Here is a 23,241-nt window from a genome sequence, read left to right on the forward strand (position 1 = left end):
AAATTATTAAAAAAGAAAAAATATATATATATAATATATATCAAGAAAATTAACCAAGAGCATTTATAATATTTTCAGTGTATTATTTAGTATTACATTTGTAGTATTTTTATTATTACGCGCATTATAATATTACAATAGTTAAGAGAAAAGAATGTGGAATACAGAAGTTGCGAATTAGTTCTAGTTAATTTAGTTTTCTGCATGAAAACTTTTCCGCACGGGTGGGTTATTCGTCTACGAATGTAAACGCGTAGAGCACGCGAATGGCATGCTTTTCCAACATTAAATTTTAAGCTCACGGTGCTTCGAATGAATGAATGACATGCGTTCTCCTCCTCTTCCTCCTCCTCTCTCTTTATTTTTTTCTCTCTCCCTTTTTCTTTGTTATATTTATTTTCAGCATGACATGCGTTTCAAAGTAACGAAATTAATAAGAGAAACATCGATCTAACGCGACTTTTGTCTAATGCCCTCGGCACTCGTTGTTACAGGCACACACTCCTCTGCTCGCAGCGGACACGAGACACGTGAGTATCAAAGCCTTTGAAAAGAAATTTCAAAACCCGTTTTACGAATTTAAATGGAACATTTTTAACCATCATTTTTCTTTTTTTTCCTTTTTTTTTCCGAGCGGGAATGGAAAAGATTTTTCCAAATTTTTTTTATATTTATACAATATATATAAAATTTAATATATGTATAAAATTTAATATATATATAATTATTTAATATATATAATTTATTTAATATATGTAATTTATTTATATATATATATATATATTTGTATATCGAAATAGCAACGATTTATTCGTCGACGAGCAGGATTAAAAGCTCGTTCGATAGACTTGAAACATTTATATCGTTAATTAGATAATTAGTCGCGATACTAATCGTTGGTCCGTATGGAGTCGTTATGTAAATGTCTGACTAAATTTTGCCCATTTGCCGAATCACGTCACATTCTCTATTTCTCTATTATACCCTCTCTTTTAGCGTATACAACATTCTATTCTGAATAATTAGTTAACGCATACTTTCATCTTGGTTACTAATTTCACGGACAATTTAATTAATTGTTAAATTATATACTTTTTAAATAACAGAAATTGTTAGGAATTATTTAATCTACGGAGAAATTAATCTCATTCGATTGATTTAGATTGAATATTATAATTATTATTATTGCAAATACGTTACTATCCTTTTACGTATGTGTCCGGTATTTGACGGGTTTAGAAATAATGTTAATTTATGAATCGCAAGATAAATATTATTTAGAATATATCATCTATCTACATATGTTCACATATTATATTGTATTTGCATATTTATGTCTACTCTACATCTCCATATGTATCGATAATACTTAATAAGCTTGTCGTTATCATATTATCTACTATATTGTGGTTTTTGTGGCATAATGGTTACGCTTTACCGTTCATTATCGATCCGTGATTTTATGATAATCAACGTGATATGCATTTTCTATCGACAACAAAAAACATTCATATAATAATTCACCTCTTAGTTAACATTTTTTGTCTCTTTCTTTTTAATTCGATCATTCGCGATATTATACGCGGCGAACGAGGAAAATAAATCCAATGAGTTTTCTTTTTCGATTTGTTTTGAAATCTTATTAAGGGAAACTCGAGAAATCGATTTGCCGAATTAGAAGGCAAAAGTTTCTTCTTCTTAAGCAGTTAAATGTCAACCAATCTCTGATATCGTTCGTCGTAGTCGTAGTCGTCGTCGTCGTCGTCGTCGCCATTGCTGCTTAAACGGCCGATTGGCAAAGTTCGGGCTGATTAATCTCGAGTTAAATTAGATAGCGTGCGTCTCTCTAAAACGGAAGCCAGTGTGAATGAAGGGAGAAGGAAAGGGTAAAACAATTTGTCACGCACATACACACTGAGACAACACATTTTACATTATATTAACCACTTCCTGCGATCTCCCGACGATTCTCTTCTTAACAAATGAATCGTGTCGTATTATTATTATTATTATTATTATTAATATAATATCTTTTTAAATGATAAACGTATCAAAATGTGCGCGTGCGTGAAAAATATTTTTAGTTGTTATAATCAACGTATGAATAAAAAAGAAATAAATAAAAAATAAAATATAAATATTAATTTTACTTTTTTGCAGTATTCGAATAATATAAATTGCATTATAAATATTTCTGGACGCATATCGACTAAATATGATAATATAAAGTAATCAAAAATGATAATTTAATAAAGTACGTTTTGTCAGTAAAATCGATGCAACCTAGTTTCTATTATAAATATTGATTCATTTATTAGAAAAATTGATCAAATAAATAGAAGTGTACAACTATCGAAGTGTATAAAGATAAAATTTGATTTAAAACGATAACGAAAAGAGAGAGAACATGCAGGTAAAAAGAGCGAGAGTGAGATTGAATTCACAGTCAATCGAAATTATAGAAAGTTCTAATTTAATGTGGTGTAGTATGTCTGTGTATGTGTGTGAGATAGGTCGATCAGTAATTTGTTTAGATTATAAAAAGACGAGTGGGGATGTGGCATACTTTGAAAATTTTCGACATAATTTAAATGAATATTAATTAATCGAATAAAATATATATTGTAATTTAAAAGCACAGAGTATAAGCTCGGCTTACCGTTTCCTTTGAAATCCATCGTTAGACTGGCTCGTTGTTATTTATGAAAGTCAGTTGAAATACTTTTATTGATTTTTGTTCGTATGACTTTCAAAAGAATAAATTCTATTTATTATATACGAAGATTATTCTCGTTGTATACATGCGTAACGTTCGAAAAGTCATATAAACAACAATCAATAAAAGAACGTTTACAGAGGACAATGAACCAGTCTAACGTTGGATTTCGAAGAGGAAGGTACGTAGAAATTTATACTCCGTGATTTTAGATTATAATAAACGTTCCTTTCGATTAATTAACAATCATCTAACATACGTCGAATATTCTAATGTACTTTACTCATATTTTACGTAGTTTAAATTAAAATAGATTTGTTTTAACGTTCCTGGCCAGTGATGAATTTTTGATGACATTTTTTTCAATCCAATCGAAATTGTTTTATATTCCAAGTATATTATTAGATAAATTTACTTTGTATTATTTTTATTTTAATGGGTACGTCAATTGATTCTGATGCTAAAATACATTTTAAATAACAGTAAAAATAAAGGATGACCAATTGTTAGACACGAAAAAACCGAGTATTCTCTTGTTATATTAATATGTACGATTTTTAGTGATGTGCATTTCCAGTATATTATTTTCGTATTTACTTAATTCACTTGTTATAAATAATGCTTTCAATTTAAATTCATATACTAATATATTTATTTCTAGATTGTCTTCATTTTGAACACACCCTATTAATAGTTTTCAAAAATTATGATTATTTTCCAGATGATAATACTAGTTTCACTTTTATCGCGAGGGAAGTAGGAAATTTGAGGCCACTCACGTTCTTTTGTATTTATTTTTTTCCATTTTCCTTTTTATTCTTTTTCCATTTCGTTTCTAATAGCAAAGCTTCAAATCCCTGAACGTCTTTGGTTTACGTCGTATATTAGTTGGAACGTCCCGTTGGCTCCTCGAAAGTTTTCACAGAAATCTCGCACAGCACTCGTTGGAAAAAGGGAAGGAGTTAGTCCAACACGCGCTCACGTTGGAAGATTCATAGTCGACCTGATTCGATTTGCACCGCTATTCGGAATTTTGCGAGAACGTATTTCATTCGTATCACGTACTTGCGTAGAAAGAAGGGATAAGCAGTCGTCCCGTCATTGCTTTAAAACCGAATTTAGAATAAAGCATTCGATTTATGCACATAGGAAATATACATAATGTACCACGTGTACGCACACATATGTACAGGATTACTTGAATAATTATTGAAACGATATTATTCATGAAAAAGATTTACTTTAAAATTCGTTATTTATTCCATTAGTATTTCGTGCATACATGTGCGAAATATATTCCTTTTTTTTATTATTATTGTTGTATTTATTATTTCATTTTTTTTTTTATTAAATGTAGTATAAAGAAGCGTTGGAGAATAAGAAACGAAAAAGAAGATCAAAAAAATAGAAAAGAAATGTCAGTAGGTGCGGAGAGTTAGTTCCATCATAGAGAAGATGCTTTTAAGAGCACTTTCGTTATATCCACGTAGCTGAGCTAATTTTCACGTCGACGGATTTCAAGAAGAGTCGTCGTATTTCAGGGATTAGGAAAATTATTATGCAGCTCTGGGGGTTCGCGCGCACAGAATAAGAGAGAGAGAGAGAGAAACTCGGTGGTGATGGTGGAATCGTATATCTAACTTGGACAGAGTGTCGTTGTCGTCGTGTAAAGCATCGGTGCGTAGTCGCGTATTAGTAGAACTGGCCTCATGAAAAACCGGTTGGACGTTAGTATTATAAAGTTCGTAATGCGAAACGTTGCGGGTACGACATAATTGTAATACGAGAGAATACGCTAGGATCGATTACGTTTTAATTCGCGAACTGGCCGTATTTTTATTTCTTCTCCTTCTTTCCTTTTTTTTTTTTTTTTATTTTTTCCCTTTCCCCCTTTCCCCTTTTCCGTCTAATTTAGAAACCACGTTGTGAACTGGAAATTTGATCGGTTTAACCTTTACCCTTTTCTATTTTATTTTTTTTATATTCTTTATTTTGTTATTTTCATAATAGGTAACAATGTACCTTACGCGTACGGGTTTTGCGTTTTTAATACGAGGAACGAGTCGTTTGTTCTAATAACGAGATATCGAAACGTTCACGAGGCCGTCTTTAATATAATAATACGCGTAATGAGAGAGAGAGAGAGAGAGAGAGAGAGAGAGAGAGAGAGAGAGAGAGAGAGAGAGAGAGAAGGAAGGAAAGTTTAATATACGTAGAAGCATTTACTCGCGATAACTCGTTAGAGACGTTTAATATCGACAGTGACACACACACTCACACACACAAACACGCAACGATGTTGTCCTTAATTAAATGTAACTACCACAGGCGACTCGTTGAAATTTCCTCGCGTGTTTCTAACACGCGGAGGAAATACACTAATATCCGTTTAAAATAGGCACAACCAACCTTCCCTCACCCCCGACCTCTTAACTCTCAGCCCTCTTCTACGGTAACGTGTCGCTTTAAAGTATCCGCCAATTTTGTTCATTCGTTTACTCGCTCGTTCGTTCGTTCGTTCGTTCGTTCGAAGTAACGAGGATTGTTGTTCCATCTTGAGATGCTTATCTTCGCGAGTAATTTCGAAATCCATTTTCCGCGGCGGGACTTAGCGTCGCAACGTTCGAGACGGAAATTCCAAATTCCGGACATAGCTTCTCTTTCTTATCCCTCGGGAAAACACGTCCCTATTTCACATTATACCGCTTCGTCGAAATCCTAATTCCATTAGAACTGTGAGCTACTACTAACCCCTTTGATTCTATCCTCCTCTTCTCCCCTCCTCCTCCCCCTGCCCCTCGCAACCCCCGTCACCACCAATAGCCCCCTTTTCTCTTCATACCACTCTGCTCTATCCAATACTATCCTTTCCACGAGTACAACTTCGATATCGGGCTTGTTTTACTTCGTGTTTCAACACAGTATCGACTATTATAATTTCTCTCTCGAATAATTTCTACCTAAACTAAAATCGACAACTCTACTGTTATGTTATCGTGTATGATTCTATGAATATCGATATTTCACAAAAGAAAAAAAAAAGAAAAAAGAAAATAGTTTCGTACAACGTATATCGTGAATATTAATAGAGAATACGGTGGAAGTTATAGAATTATGGTATAAAACATGGTATAGGAAACATTGTTTGTATTCAAAATCAATGAAATTTATTTCTTCTATATTGGATTTCACGTAGTCACTGACGTTCGTTAAAAAAATAATAATAAAAACGTTGATTTAGGAAACATGGTTGAAAGTGTGTTGCATTCCAACGGATCATTTTCTACAAACGAATAGGATCCCCCGCCCGTATAATTTTGAGTGTAAGCGTTCGAAGGTCATCTGGGCTGTCCTTTTCAGGGAAGAAAGACAATTCATGGTCCGTCACTAACAACTAATCTCGGCAATTTGCGGTGACACGTAGGGTCGTACCGACGCACGCACGTCAAGTCGGGATGATTTATACGACGTGTCCCGTTATAATACTGGTAGCCCATAATGCAATGCCAGAGAGAGGGTGGAAGCACCGGAAGTGACAGGAAGAGACGACGTCGCGTGGTAGCCACTAACTCTGGACCCAACGATGACCTCTTACCGGTAATGGACACTATCGTGGATCCCTTTACCCTATTCTCTGTTAAAATACCATGATACTTCGGAAACCTTTGTCCTTAGAATATCATTTCGATTTCGAATATTTGAAGATCTAATCGTTTCAGGATAAAACTTTCCACAAAATAATTTATCAATATTATTTTCCAATTTTTACATTATTATTATTATTATTGAAGTTATACTTCTTTTGGCGCGTTGGGGAAAATGTAATGTGGAGTGATTTTGTTCCGAGCGTCGGGAAAAACGACACCATGAAGTTTGTCGGTATTTACAACGCGCGGCAAAGCGATTTCAAATTTACGGCGTGAAGTTGTCTTCTCTTCTTCTTCCCCCCTTTTTTCTCAAGTGGGTCACCTATCCAAATACTAATTGAACTCAGCGCTGCTTTACTTAAATGATCGAAGCGAGAACTAATGCTGTAACCGCGCCATGGCTGTTGACGCATGAAGTAATTCGATATATCTCTCTTATATTTAGTGTGGACTGATATCTATATTTTGATATTTTCTTTTTTTTATTCTTTCTTATATATATATATATATAATAATTATTATGTTTTTTTAAGTTATTTTTTTTCTTTGAAGTTTTTCTTTGAAGTTATTTTTGATGTTATTGAGGTTATGTTCGTTTTGGTACTGCAAAGAAGTATAACTTCTTACGTGCACACACCAGTTTTTTATATTATGATTATTACATTAATATATTATTTTGTATATATATTTTTTAATATATAATCTTCGATATTTAATTTTTATATTACAATATTACACGATCGTTTCTTACATTATTATTTCGTGTTATTCTATTGTATATTTTCTTGGAACTTTAAAAGATACATATTACGTGTTGGCGACTTGTCGAGTATACTAATGCAATCAAAATGTGGTGGGTGGAAATTCTTCGAGCGTATGGCAGAGCCGAGAAGACGACGAAGCGTAAATAACGATGACAGAACGTTTCCATCGTGTTACGTTGCATTCATCTTTGGGATTGGAAGAGAAACTGAGTGTGTAACACAGAGTGTTGTTAGTCTGAGCAAAAGAGTGCATCGTGCATAAAAAAGAGTAAACTCCAGGGCTACGAGAGGGATCATTTACCCTCGTGCTATTAATTATCTCTTTATCTCTCTCTTGCTTCTTGTTTCGAGTATCATTCAACAATTTTTTCTCTCCCTCTTATTTTTTTTTCTATTTTTCTTTTATGAACAACTTTTATTGAGTTTTCTCTAATAAATAATATAAATTACAACACTTAAAACAAATTAATTTTTTATTTACTTTTTTTTAATATTAAAGTTTACTCGTGTTAATATAATTGAAATTATTATACAGCTCATATTATATCGTATTACATTTTTAATTAAAAATATTTGAAGGTATTGATCTAATAAATATTAATTCAATAAAATGTATGCATAAAATCAGAAGGTAGATATTTTTTTATTAAACGCAAAATAAAAAACAGAACATAAAATTTTCTTGTTTATTGGAAAATGTAGTTTCAAATAATCAACATTCGAACATAAAAGATCCTGAAACAGAGAGGCTAACGTATAATGAATCGATAGGGTGAAGGTAGAAACTATTCGTTTGTAGAGTGGAAAACGAGAGAGAGAGAGAAAGAGAGAGAGAGTTTCGTCGAGTTTCATCGGCTAGAACATACATACATACACACGCACGCACACACACACACACACATACATACATATATATGTAATATACACATATACATATACGTACGTATACGTACGTCTAATTGCTGCAACAAATTTCGAAACTGACCGTTCGGTTTGAATCACGAAATGCCGTTTTCGACGTTTGGAAATTGTTGCCACCGTCGCCATCTCTGACGAGGTTCACGTAATCCGCAGGGTTCGGCTTTTCTCGCTGCATTTGCAGTTCGACCGAACGCATCGAGTATAGTAGGTTGACCGCAGTATTTGACACGTTCCAAGTTTATGTACAATTCTAGTACTATTTAGTATGTATCTATGTATCTCTATGTATATAGTACCTAAATACAAAGATACATATGTATGTGTATTTAATACTTACTTATCTACTACATATTACGTATAGGTGTATATGTAAAACGAACATGACGAACTTTGAACGAATTTCTTTTTCTTTTTTTCCTCTCTCTCTCTCTTTCTCTCTCTCTCTCTCTCGCTCGTTATCTTTTGTTTTTTTTTCTTTCAGCGTTATCTGCATACAAAATGCTCGTTCCCTATCTCGTCGCTGATTCCAATGCAGATGGGACGGAATAAATTATGATAATACAGTGCGATTCTCGAGCGAGGGAAATCAGCTCTAAAGATTTCTATACTGTTAGGTATAAAAAAAAAAAAAAATAAAATAAAAAAAGACAAAAAGAAGATATAATATAGCAGAATAAGCCCATCTAAAACAGACGGTACTTTTTTTTTCTCTTCTTATTAGAGTTTCTTAAAAGTTTTCATATAATTATTAATATTCGAGATTAATCGTTTGACGTCATTTAAATTATATAATATAATATATAATATGATAATAATGTAATACAAGTCGTCCATTTAAAATTACATCCTAAGTTGAGTTATGAAAATTATTAAGGGGTTTTCTATCGAGAATGAGTTATTGCATGAATTTTTTCTGTGTTTTTTCTTTCTAGTATAAAAAAAAACCTATCAGCTAATACTTACCGTTTAATCGAATAATCAAGTTTCACGAAAAGGTGGAGAACGCTCGAACGACTACAAGTATCGGGTTCGCTTTACAAAGTTCGATCTTTATTCGTGTTAGGTACTTTCATAAAATTGCCAAAGACAATTCTCTTTCGACGGTGGAACTCGTAAGGAGCTCGTAAAGCTCATAGGACGACGATCTTTCGTTTAAACGAGCTAGAAACAAAGTAGTATAATCCGTGAACCAACGACTGTTTCTCTACTTTTGCTTTAAACCAACCAACCATCCCCCACCCATTTTTACTTCATTTTCTCTCTCTCTCTCTCTCTCTCTTTTAATTCTTACTTTAATTTCGAAATCAAGTTAAAATTCACTATACCGTATTTTGTATTTATTTTCTACCGTTGGTATTTATCGGTTCAACATTTTACGCGTATTAGAAATATTTATTGCAATTGAAATAAATAAGTGCGTAATAAAATTAAATAAACGACGCAAACCCTGACATAGAGTCTATTATAAATTTGTACTATTCATTCTGCAAAATATTTATCGTTAATTAATATATAAGAATATTTTTTTTTTATCATATAAATCAATAATATTATTCATAAGGTTTATCCACTTTTCGAATTGTTTTGTACAACATCCAACACGGTTACACTTTCCCTTGAAAAATCATCGAGTTTCATTAGTTTCTTTAAAGATCTTCGATTTACCTTTTTTTTTTACCGAGAAAGGTAAAAGTCCAAAAAGTAGTAGACTAATTTATCTTCCATCGAAAAGTACTGCAAAGAGAACCATAAGTAGAAGAAGAAGAAGAAGAAGAAGAAGAAGAAGAAGAAGAAAAAGAAGAAGAAAAAACCAACGAGGGGTGATTGAAACGAAAGATAAACTTGGTAGACTTCGTTCGTTCGTAGATTCGTGTTTGATCATTTGGTATTACTAAAAGATTACTGTCCGCTACAAACATAAACGAAAAGATATTGAACGAAGTGATTTTAATTAAACGAATCGTGTTTTAAAACGTGCCAAGCATTTCTCCCTTTCCCTTTCCATCTTAGGGATGGGTTTGAAAATTTTCGAATGAATATTTTCGCGGTAGTTGAAACGATCAACGTAAAAATTCGGCTTACACCGCAGCTGCTTTTATCCTTCCCTCGTTTTTTTTATTATTCCAGGAAAATGAACTTTGGAGAGAGAGGTAAAGAGGAAAGAGACGAAGTAAAATAGAATGAAAGAAAGAGAGAGAGAGAAAGAGAGAAAGAGATTGCTTTGAAGTCTTTTGAACGCACACTACTATCGCATATCAGACAGATAGTTTCCTTTGATAATGGGAAAACAGGATAATTGAAAAGCGTCTAGCTAAACCATACCTACTCGTTTTGGACTTCTTCTTTACTCCTTTCCTTTTCTCTTCACCACCACTCACCCATCCCACCTCTCTCTCTTTCACTGTTCTTGCGTTTTGTTAAATTCATATCATGCGAGCTTAAATGGATTCCTTTTTACATCGAAATTTCACACTAAGTGAATTTAATCTGTAAAGAAATTTCTTTGGAACGCCTGGTGACCTTACCAACCCTCGTGGTTAGCCCTTTGACGGTAGTAAATACATATATATATATTGTGCGTACAGAACAAAAGAGTTGCCTATCCATGTAAGATGTTTTTTTGAAGGGGCTAAAAAGAGAAACGACTTTTTTTATTACCCTACCCTTACCCTTACACCTTACTTTCATCTCCGTAATTCAATTCTTTCTTTCGATTCTTTCCTTTCCTATTCTTTTTTTTCCTTTTTTCCTTTTTCTTCTATTTCTTTTCTCTTTCTCGTTTAATTCGATATTGAAACTCAACCGTTCTTTTTACCTTGGCGATTGTTAAAGTAATTTCAAAAATATTCGATTGCAACATACGTTCCTTTTCTTTTTATCTTTTAGATTTGGAAATATACGAATTATTTTTACCGATTAATATTGTTCAAACGTAAAAGACTTTTCCCTATAAAATTTAGCTTTGTTGCAAAACGCGAGACAATATTTTTCGTTTTTTTTTTTTTAATTGAATCCGATACGAATACGTGTTACAACTCGTTTTTTAGTTTTATTTAGTTATTATTAGTTTTAAATGTACTCCTTCAGTTCTTTTTTCTGTCTTTTTAAGGGATTGTCCCTCCCCCCCCTCCCACCTCCTCCCATAGTAATCTTGACTTAGAATTACCGAAGTCCCTTTAACGATTTACGAGATTCGAACGATCCTCTTTATACCGTCGATATATTCGATCTCAGAGAAGTGATCGTAATAGCACAAGAGAGAAAGAGAAAGAGAGACAGAGAGAGAGAGAGAGAAAGGGAACGAGAAAAGAGATGTTTCGATTCAACGACGAACTTCGTTCCATTTTAGCACATACCATTTACGGTTTTTAGGTCCGGAAGTTTACGACTTTAAAGTCAGCTCGGAGGATCCCTTTTAAGGGATCGTACCTACGCGGTTGAAATTTTTTTTCATCCCCGAGATTTCTCGTCTCACTTTCTTAGCATTTATTATACCCCTTTTTTTTACTTTCCTACGTATTCGATCTTTCTTATATTTTATTTTTACTTTTTCTTTTTTTTTTATTCTTTATTTATGACGTCGAGCTAGAGAAGTAACGAAAATCTATGTTCTTCGTTCGTTCTCGTATTATTGTTTGAATTCTTGCGAGAATTTTCTTTGTTCGCCAAAGGTTTGACAATTTGGACCACGTTTTAACGCGAATTCAGTGAGAGAGGGCGGGGTGGGGGTGGATAGAGGGTTGGATCGATGATGTTGGTTGTTATTTCTAACGAGACGATCGTTAGAATTTTTATTGGTTATTCTCGACTACTAATTCGGGGAGTATTTTTTATCGCGTATTTTCGATGCAATAAAACCACAACAGAGATTACACACAACCATAACCACCACCACCACCACGTGGGGTATACGAAATTTCTTCATGACTTTACTAAAACTGGGTTACGGTTTACTACTTTCTTTCCTTTTTTTTCTCTCCCTCTTTCTCTCTCTCTCTCTCTTTCTTTATTTTGTTTTCATTCGTTGTTTGCTTTTTAATTCACTCGTTAAAATCCTACAAAAGAAGGTGGGTAAGCCGCGTAAAATATATAAGCGCATAAAGTATAACCACATGTTGGAGAAACGTCGACGCTATTTTTCTATCCAAGAGAATTTTTGCTCCCCAAACGGATTCGCTCGTTTTCACGAGACGTTTACGTTTCGTAACCATCAAATAAATGTCCTATTACCATGAAATCACTAAATAAAGACGTAAAGAGGTTGGGGGAAGAAGAGTATAGCGAGCAATTTAGATAAGTATCTAAATGTACTATAGTTCAAGTCGAAATTGTTCTTAGAATTGTTATCGTTATCTTTCGAGAAGTCGTGGAAAATCACTTTTATTTATTTCGATAGTATTTTGTAAAAATAAATGATCACGGTATATATGTATATATATATAAATACTTTATAGTTTTTAGTAATTAATAATTATACGTCAGTATTTATTATCGTTCATTATAAAAACTTGTAATAAAAATAATTATAATTTGTATTATAATTAAACCTGAAATTTTTGGAACTAATCCAAAATTCGAATTCAACGGTGTACGTGCTATTTATAATCACGAAAATTTTAAACAAACAAAAAATTGATCAGTACCTTTAAATATAATCAAGATAGAATTGCATTAGTATTATAAATACTGATCGTCTATTTTATAAACAATAACATTTATATAATAATAATCTAAATAATACCGTATCATTAATTTAAAACATCGATTAACAAATATCAATCGTTAAAAAATATTTCAAATAATCTTACACATTTAAAAACCGACAAATATAAACGTCAAGTTGCTATAGCTGTGTGCATACTGTGTGTTACTCCTTTATTTCTTCCGTCTTGGTCTCAATCCGCAAACAAACCGCGACACTTTGAAGAAAAGGATTTTAAGACGCGAGAAGAAAAAGGACAAGAATAAGTGACGTCTTTTGAAACTTTCGAATAGAAAGGAAAGGAAGGAAGGAAGGAAGGAAGGAAGGAAGGAAGGAAGCACGCAAGCAAGCAAGCAAGCAAGCAAGCAAGTAAAGAAGTAAAAAAAAGTAAAATAAGAAAAGGGTAAGGGTAAGGGTAAAGAAGAGGGCTTGGAAAGAGGGGACCCGTTTTCGTCGTGGAAGAAAAGAATCGAAAAGAAAACTAAGCGAACGTGACCGGGATAACGCGAGCTCGATTTGGATTCGTCTCTTAGCGTGCAATGGTGGTGGTGGGTGGTGGTGGTGGTGGTGATGGTGAGATGTGAAAGAAAAGTAGGGGTGGTGGTAGAAAAGAGACAGAGATAGATAGATAAAGAGAGAGAGAGAAAGAGAGTGGGAGAAGGAATAGGATGAGGGTGGTTGAGGGTGAATTGGGAAGGGTGAGGGGGGAGGCCTTTAGCGAGGGCACGCTGACGCAGAATACAGGATTGGAATAAATTTACGGTCCTTCGTGCCGGATTAATACCGTTCCTGTCAAGCTCGACGCTGCATTCCACACACCCCCCCGTTTCCATTCCCCCCTTTTCCCTTTACCCCAACCCCATTCCACCGTGGACTTTTCCACCGGGGCCAATCGACGATAAAAGCTCGGACGAACCGCTGCTAATCCGGTGCTCCGCCTTTTGCACTTCAACCTTCTCTATTACGCGGTCCGAGTTTATCCTTTAACGTTCTCTCCTCATTGTCCTATATCCTACTCGTTTCTATCCTCCTTTATCTCTTCTATACGAATATTTTCAGCGGTAAGTTCCGAGAAGAGAAAATGTCGAGTCTTTTTCTTTTTCGTTTTTTTTTTTTTTTTCAATTTTTTTCTCTTCTCAAGGTAATCATCCGTAAAAAAATTTCTATGCTAATAATAAGCAGCCACTTGAGATCGTTGAAAAGCATGCTTTTGGAATTTGGTTTAATTCTTTTTTTTTTTCCTTTTAACATAATCATTTCTAGAAAATGTTCGTGTTAACTTTATGATAAATTAGTGATGTTATTAACAAAAATATATAATAGTCTCTTATATATATACACGTGTTTTCTTTTTTATTCAAACTATGTACATATACCGTACAATAAATTTGATCTCAAGGCCAATCTCGTATTATTTATATTTCGATCCGTGTACAGTATGCTCGTGTATGTGTACAGTAAGAAGTGTTTGTTCCTTCGATACGATCGACATAATTTAGGTGAACGTCGAAAAGCGTGGGAAGGCAATGTGGAATCTTAGATAACATATTGGAAATGGTTTGATAGAAGAGAGAGAGAGAGAGAGAGAGAGAGAGAAAGAAAAGAAAGAGGAAAGGAAGCCACGTAAAATAAAGAACAATGAGTAAGTGTACATATTCGATGCATGGAATTTCATAGGAGGCAAAGATTTACCTTGCATTTTACTTTCGTTTGCTTGTTTAAACCGATCGATCGAATTAATCTACAATATGGCGAGATGAGTAAATGGGGAGGGGAAAAGAGGGCTATGGATTCGTAAATATTTGTTTTTTTTTATTAATTTTTTTTTTTCCCGGAGAAAATCCACTTCGATCGTTGCAATATTTCTAATACTCATCTAGTATAGTTATAACGTTAGTATACAACATTGACGTATATCTATTATATTAGAAATTTTGATTCGTCGATATTTGTCTTATCTTAGAGAACAAATTTTATTTATTTATTTATTTATTTATTTATTTTGTTGTTCCCTCTCCACCTTCTTCGATACTTTTCATCCCCTTTTAATCTTTTATTTGTATTTTTATTATTCCGCGAACGGCACGAGTAAGTAAGTAAATGAAACAATTAAATTTAGTATCTACGTTTGGAACGATTCGTTCGAAAATTTATGGTTTCTCGTAGCTGAGAGAGTATGAGAGAGAGAGAGAGAGAGAGAGAGAGAGAGAGAGAGAACGTTAAACGCATTATGGAAGTAGAACTGCTGCGGTAAAACCGCGTAAGTGATTCGATTACTGTGGCATTATATGCAGTGTAGCGATGCATCCCTTTGGGACTTACGTTCCGTGCTTAATTTATAAGATTATCGAAAACTGTGAGCGGATATGTACCGACTATATATGTATCCAACTACTAAAACCATCGAAACGTTTGACTCTGACGAAACGATTGACTACAAATCATTCATTCTAATTATATTAGAGAGAGAGAGAGAGAGAGAATCTATTTCCGTATCGAGTTGCTTTTTATCTGTTCGATTCTATTAAAAAAAAAAAAAAGGAAAAGAAAAGTAAAAAGAGAGAAAGAAGAGAAAGAAATTACTTATCGAACTTATTTCATTAATCGAAAATAATAGAATTCAAAAATTAATCTGTTTACTTGAATATATTCATATTTTTTTACATTTTATTTTTGATAAATATTTTAATTCATGTATTTATTTTTATAAGTTTACACGAGCTCGTAGATTTTATTTTTTAATAACCATGATTTAAGTAAATATAATATGAAAAGTAAAAAGAATTGGAAAATCGTTTATTTTGACAGGATCGATATTTCTAACGTTGAGAAGAATAATTTTTCAGGCTATACCTCTCGTAATTCTTTTGATCGTTCAATCTGCACGGCTGAAAAAATAACGACGCTATCCTAGCACGTCGTTTTTCTATTTTTTTTTCTTCTCTCTCTCTCTCTCTCTCTCTCTCTCGTACCATGAAATCTGAGATAGTGCGGGCGGGCGGATAGTTTTCCTTTCTCTTTATTTTTCTCTTGTTCGCGTCAAAAATGTGCTCGTAAAAATTTTGTTACCTTCCCCCAACACCTTCTAAACTTAAGGCTTTAAGCTTCCTGTGTTTGCTGTATAAACGATCGTGCAAGAAAGGGATAGAAAGGGATAGCTCTTAACATTTTCTACTTTTTATAATGGAATTACTTATCATTTAAAATGCCCCTCTCGTATTATGAATATAAAAAGAGATCATTTTTTATTAAACACGTTGTAATAAATTGTACTCTTGTCGTTCGTTTCTTTTATTTTTATTTTTTTTTTTTAATTTAAATGAATTCTTTTCATTTCGTTCATTTTTATTTATATCTGTTAATTGTTATATATATTTTTTCTTTTGAAGTTATACTTCTTTTGGCGCGTTTGGGAAAATGTAATGGGGAGTGATTTTGTTCTGAGTGTCTGGAAAAACGACACCATGAAGTTTGTTGGTATTTACGACGCGCGGCAAAGCGATTTCAAGTATACGGCATGAAGTTGTCTTCTTTTCTTCTCAAGCGGGTCACCCATCCAAATACTTAATCGTACTCAGCGCTGCTTTACTTAAATGGTCGAAGCGAGAACTAATGCTGTAACCACGCCATGACTGTTGACGCGTGAAGTAATTCAATATATCTCTCTTATATTTACTGTGGACTGATATCTATATTTTGATATTTTCTTTTTCTTTTTTTTATTCTTTTATATATATATAATAATTGTTTTTTTTTTTTAAGTTTTTTTTTGAAGTTATGTTTGAGGTTATTGAGGTTATGTTCGTTTTGGTACGGCAAAGAAGTATAACTCTTACGTGCGTACATAAGTACACACACCAGTTTTTTTTTTTTTTAATTTATTTTTTCATAGATAAAGTTTAAGAGAAAATGGATAGAGAAACTGTAAACAGAGATCAAACGGAGACACAGTAAAATAAAGAAATGAAGAAGAGGACATGCGTAAACATATAGAGAAACATATACAGTTTTCTTTTTAAGATAACACCGAGCTTACCTTTCTTTTTTATGAGTATCAGTTCTCACACCGATGGAAAAGAGGAACGCGTAAAAATGGTGCATCGGATGTAACGCCACTCGATGAATATTTATACCGTTATCGAATTCTGCTATCTTCGCACGTAAAGAAGAAAGAAAATCCAAGGGAGAAAGCTTTTTTCCCTTATTTTTCCACCTCCCAGAGGATGATTTTGATTTTGCAAGCTGGAAAGTATTAGATCGTTACATAAAAAACAGATCTTTTTTTTTTTATTGAATATATTACGATCATATTATTAGACTTATTAGAATTAAGTATTTCTCTAAATAAATTATTTATTTTTTTAAATTTATTATTTCCTCGAACAATAGAAAATCATTTTGAAATCGTGTCAAACTAAAGTTGAGCATATTATATATTATATATTTCTAATATTAATCTTATTAATTATTATTTAAAATTCAAAATCGAATTACCTTTTACGCAGTTACGTATTCTTTCTACACGATTTAAAGAAATATTCGTTATTTAAAGAATATATTCTACGTTCTCTTTTGTTTCCTTTTTTCTTTTTTTTTCTTTTTAATCTGAATAATCGATTTCGCATGCGCTTCAAGCAAGCGTGAAAGTAGGAAAGAATTTAATTTAATATTCCTGTCACGCGTTTTCCACTCCTCCACCTCCAGTACGACCACCGTAAACCAACCATACACTTTTTCCAACGTGTACATCCTCGTCTCGTTCATTTTTCTTCATTTTTCTTTCCTCGAACGTCCGCGTCGCGTGGTTCTATCAAAAAACTCTTGCAATTTACTTATCTCATCTACCTCGTCCCTTAATTGACCTAAGAATAAATTAACATTCGCTCGCGGTCAAGCATATACATATATACACACACACACACACATACACACACGTGCAAGCGAATGCTACTTGAATTTTTATCACATTTATTCGAAACTCGAGTGCAACTAAAAATTTACGTTAATTATATATGAATAAATAATAATAATAATTATTATTATAATAATATCAATATTGTGCAAGGATAAGAAAAATTCGGGAGTGAACAAGAAAGTAGTGTTTCCTGTAAATTGAAAAAAACTTTAGACGTAGATAACGAAAAGCGATTAGTATTAAAAGTGTACGTATAGATATTTCGAGAATAGCTAAAGACGATTTTTTTAAAAGTAAAGCTAGGGGAAATATTCTTTCTTTTATCAGATTGTGATAGTATGAGTATGAGTGCATAAGAATATAATAATAAGAGATTTAGGTAACTTTGTATTACGATATTTGTTTCTTGTTTTCCTCCTACCTTTCTCTCTCTCTCTCTCTCTCTCTCTCTTTATAGATATTTATAAATGTATGTATATATTGTATTAATATTATTATATAATATGCATACCGCAAGCGTTGTGCTTTTCGTTTAACGCAGGTGCGTTTAATTTATGAAACTCGCGACTGGTTCCGGAAATTCACTATTGCTCGACGTATCCACAGACACGCAACACATTCACAGGCTTTACACGATGTTTCGTTAGATCGAATAATTTGTTGGAATATTGTTGAGATTATATAGAAAACATTCGGGTCAATGAATATAATCTAACATTTATCGCGGAATTTTGCTGAATTTGAATATATATATAAATATTCTTTCATATTAGATGTTTACCTGGGTTTATTGTTAATATTCGAACGAATGAACTATGTATGCTTGAAATATCTTTATCGAGTTTAATAAATGGTGAGAGACAAAAACAAAATCATGTTTTTACCTGATATATGTATATCACGAAGCTTTTACGTTGACGCTAAAACACAAACAGTCATTGCAATAACGCGATCGTAAAGAGCAGAGAGAAACGTAAAGTTCCTAACGACATAGTCCGTTCATCGACTCTTTATCGGTACGGGCTAAACTCATCAGTGTTTAAGTTCTCGTTTGTCCCTTCCTTCCTTTTTTTTTCTTTTTCTTTTTATAGCGAATCTCGGTTCTGAAATTTACGAGTTAGTTACAGAACAACGGGATTATGTTTTACGTTTAGTGAGTATAAGTAGTTTCGTGCAACGGTTACTAGGAATATCTTGTTTTATGAAATAAGTTTTGAAGTAAGAAATAAGAAAGAAAGAAAGAAAGGAAGGAAGAGAGAAAGGATAGATGAAATTTGGCGTTAAGGTTGTATTGTCGTAAGCCAGGAGAGAATATCTTTGATAAGGAAAAAGCAATTAGTCATAGAGTTTGGTGCATAACCATAAGTTTTTGGATGCGAAGGATGAAATGGGGTGAACCAGGGATAGAGTAGGGGTGGCTTTGTACCAGGGACAACAGCACCAAGTCCACTGACCGATCTGACGCCTCGTAGTTGTTGGAGGTACTCCAATTTTCCTAATGCACTCCGGCCTCGTTGAGTGGCCCCTACCGTGAAGTAGTTTCGAGTTTCGGGAACTGCACTTGGATCTCGTTATTTCGTCCTCGCCATTATGTGTATGATCGTTTAATACGCCTGTGTGTTCATATCTATGTACGTGTATATATATGTATGTGTATATACCTAACCCAAGTATTTACCGACTATGACATACACTAGAAGTAAAATCCAGTTTCTAGATCTGCCGCTGAGTTTTAAGCTCTAGAAAGAAGATTACCAAGTTCGTGATACGTCGCGACAACAACGACAACAACGACAACTACACAACTACACAATTACACAATTACACAATTACACAACTACACAACGTCGAAAAGTCGGATCTCTTGGTTGTCCGCTTAGTTGTTTCTTCATGTATGTTCCTACGAATATATGTTTGTATTATACATCCTGAATATATACTTTTTCTCGTTTGAGAATAAGAAAACTTACAATTAGAAGAGACTTGTGTTTTTGTAAATTAAAAACAGTAGCACTGTACAATGAAAAGAATACTTTGTTCTTTCTTTTCCTACTCTCTCTCTCTCTCTTTTTCTTTACAAAACTCAATTGCTTGATTAAAAGCTTATTTTTTCTAATTAACGTGTTTTCTATTGTTTCTTTTAGATATATTTTTATTTCTTACTTAATTCTGCCATTTTCTCTACAAAACGCAATAATCGTTTTCACATAAGTAGATAGGAAGTTATTTTTTTATATTAATTTATTAGAAAAGGAAGTATTACAAATGTAGTATTTTTTTTGTATATGTTTAAATTAAATTATCTCAAAATTTATTTATATATAATATTATAATATAGACCCCCCATAAAAATCTTTCAAATGTATATGTGGGATCGGTTGAAAAGTCTTGATCCTAACATAGAAACAATTATTTTTTTTCTTTTATGTTAATATATTATTTTAATCGCGATTTATTATAATATAACACTTAGACATTTATATGATAATATAGGTTACTGGTGAAAATTAGTGATGCTCATTTCAAATAGTTCGTCACTTTTATTTAAAAAAGAATATAAATTTCTTTTTTTTTTTGCTGACATGAGACTCAAACCATTTCAATTCATTTCTTAGATTTGTTTTCTTACGTATATGCATACATACATATTTATCGAGAATGAAGTACTAACGCATAAGAGATCGATGTATTCAGTACCTTAAACACAAATCTTATAATTAAAATCAGTTTTCTAATTTATGAAAAAAAAAAAAATAAATAAAACACTCTTACCGATGCTATAAGTTCGTAAGAAAATCTAAACACTTTTCCGACAGACATATATATAGGATCAATGCTCTTCATTAATATTAGTAAATACATTCTTTGAATTTTAGGTGATGTAGTGTACCACGGATAATTGTATCTGTACAATTACAAAATATCATGTTTCTTGTAATGAAAATGATGGTATTGAAATATAATGAATACTAACACTTTCATGAAAAAATCGAGACCATGGTTCGATACGCATTGACCCTCGTAACAAAAAATCAACAGAAAAAAAAAATTGACTAACAATAAATTAGTATTCATAAAAACCTCGCTGTAATCATACAGCATGTATTTTATGTCGAAAAGCTAAAAAACAAAAGTATCGCATCGCACGAATTATTCAAAATTAACATTTAACAAAATTAATGATCAAATATATCATTTGTTATACTTACGTACAACATTTCTGTAATAAATACACAAAATGAAAAGAATATTGCGCATAAAAAAATCTTTTCGAAAATGTTGTTTATATCATTGAGAAATCTTCATCGGACAAAAAAAGAAGTAATAAATAGAAAAGAATTAATTAAAATTGAATATATATGTAAAATAATTTCAAATGTAATATTGACAAAAATTACAATCTTAAAAATACCTTATATTTTGATTGTGATAGTTAATAATTGTTATAAGCATTTTAGAAATTTGTATATTTTGGTTAATCCCAGATTTACTTTCCTTCTCAACAAATGAATGTTCCAACAGATATCTGTAAAAAAAAATAAGTGTCTCTTAAAATGTGTCTCTTAAAATGGACATGCGTAAAATTGTTCACTTTTATACCCGTTAAGAGAAAACATCATACAACTATGTTCTATGAAATGTAGTATAACAATAACCGTAGCCAGGGATACAATTCCTTCTACAATAGGTATGCAATACAATGCAACAAAAATGATTGCAAAGTTTGATTGAAATTTCTCATAATATCCTATGGAAATAGGATACTTATATATTTTTGGTTCATGTATTGGTATAGCTTTATCCCATACAATTGGTAGAATTAGAAAACAAGTTTGAGTGATTAAAGTCCAGGAAAAAAGATCTGAAAGAAAATTAATATGAAAATATTACAAAAGAGGATGGATTTATAATCTTGGAAAATGATTAACACGTTTCGTGCCACGTGTACCACCGATGGTATACGCTGCTAACATATTTATTTAATGTGTCAAAACGTCAAATGGTTTGAATGAAAAGTTGAGAAAAAACAAGCACTGGACGTAACGTGTTAATGTACAATAAAACGTTCTTACAAAGATTCATTGAAGTTATTTGCTTTATATTTTCGGCACATACTTTAACCATATTCTTCGTCTTGGAATTTCTCAATAAAACAAGATTGCAATCGTTACGAATCTGATCGAATAATTCTTTGATCTGGTTGCACGAAAAAAAGAAAAAAATATTCATAATAATAATGAAAGAAGTTTCATTTCAGTAATAATAATCAAATATAAATGACGTACTTCTTTTTCTTCAATCAAAAACATTACGTAAATAAAGGCGCTGAAAACAGAAGGTGAAATACGTATTGAAAATTTTAAAAACGATTTCGTACTATATGGTAATAGTAAAAAACCTGATATCTGTAATCAATATAAATTGAACACAATATTATATATGAATTTGAAAATTTCATTAAATGAAATCAAAATATAATCAGAATGGCTAGCGTTTACCTGTAAAATTAAACTCGTGTGTAGAACGAAGATGAAAAAGCATTGAATGAATATTCGAGATCTTGAATCATCGTAAGGCCATAATCCAACGTAACTCATATTTCTTCGAACGTTTTTATAGTAACCACTCTGATACACGTCCATACTAATTTATATTACTTGACTGCGTCAATTTGTGTGCGTTTGTCGACTGACAAACTTTGTCTCTTTCGTCGAACATATTATATTCCATTGTATATCCTTTCCTTTTATTTTGTTCTATTTTTTTAAATTTTTTTTTCAACTTCCTCTACTACTCTAATAAATAATACATTATTCGATTGGAGAAAAAGAAAAAGGGAGGAGAAAGTGGTCAATTATAGCAAACGAATTTGAAAATTATTTTCCAACGGACGATTGTAAATCTAAAGGGGAGGAAAAAGGTGGGATCGATTTAATTGCATCGATTATATCACTCGTTGCGAACAATCCGATTTTTTCCCACAACTTCCCTTCTTTTGGTACCATTCACTTGCGCACTCGCAATGTGTCTGGACACGAGTAAGGTTCGATACTCTCTTGAAATACATCTGATACATCACGGCATTACAAAGAACGAGTACTTACATTTTTATAAAATAGTACGTACGTATGTATATTCCGTTTGTATATTTTTTGTTGTCTTTTGATTTTATACCGTTTACTTTGTTTCATCCGTTTTTCATTTCGATTTTGATTTTCATTCTCTTCACACCTTAATTGGGTTCGTATTTTTATTTTAGTTATGTCAACGTTAATTATCTTCTTTTTTTTGAAGTTATACTTCTTTTGGCGCGTTTGGGAAAATGTAATGGGGAGTGATTTTGGTTCCGAGCGTCTGGAAAAACAACACCATGAAGTTTGTCGGTATTTATCGACGCGCGGCAAAGCGATTTCAAGTATACGGCATGAAGTTGTCTTCTTTTCTTCTTCCCCTTTTTTTCTCAAGCGGGTCACCCATCCAAGTACTAATCATACTCAGCGCCGCTTTACTTAAATGATCGAAGTGGGAACTAATGCTGTATAACCGCGCCATGGCTGTTGACGCGTGAAGTAATT

At 32.6% G+C, this 23,241-nt stretch overlaps 1 protein-coding gene across 10 annotated transcripts in view; it reads left to right on the forward strand.

Annotated features, from left to right (window-relative positions):
- LOC122521129 (disks large 1 tumor suppressor protein) overlaps nt 1–23,241 on the forward strand; it is a 380,822-nt gene that overhangs the window by 263,146 nt on the left and 94,435 nt on the right. For 8 of the 10 annotated variants that reach the window (XM_043641597.1, XM_043641592.1, XM_043641596.1 and 5 more), the window contains one exon: nt 495–530. The exons of the other annotated variants lie outside the window; for them this stretch is intronic. In XM_043641597.1, the coding sequence (XP_043497532.1) occupies nt 495–530 (36 nt within the window). The remainder of the gene's footprint in view (nt 1–494; nt 531–23,241) is intronic. 10 annotated transcript variants of the gene reach the window in all.

This window comes from Polistes fuscatus, unplaced genomic scaffold (assembly GCF_010416935.1).
Source record: "Polistes fuscatus isolate 324 unplaced genomic scaffold, CU_Pfus_HIC Scaffold4, whole genome shotgun sequence".
NCBI lineage: Eukaryota > Metazoa > Arthropoda > Insecta > Hymenoptera > Vespidae > Polistes > Polistes fuscatus.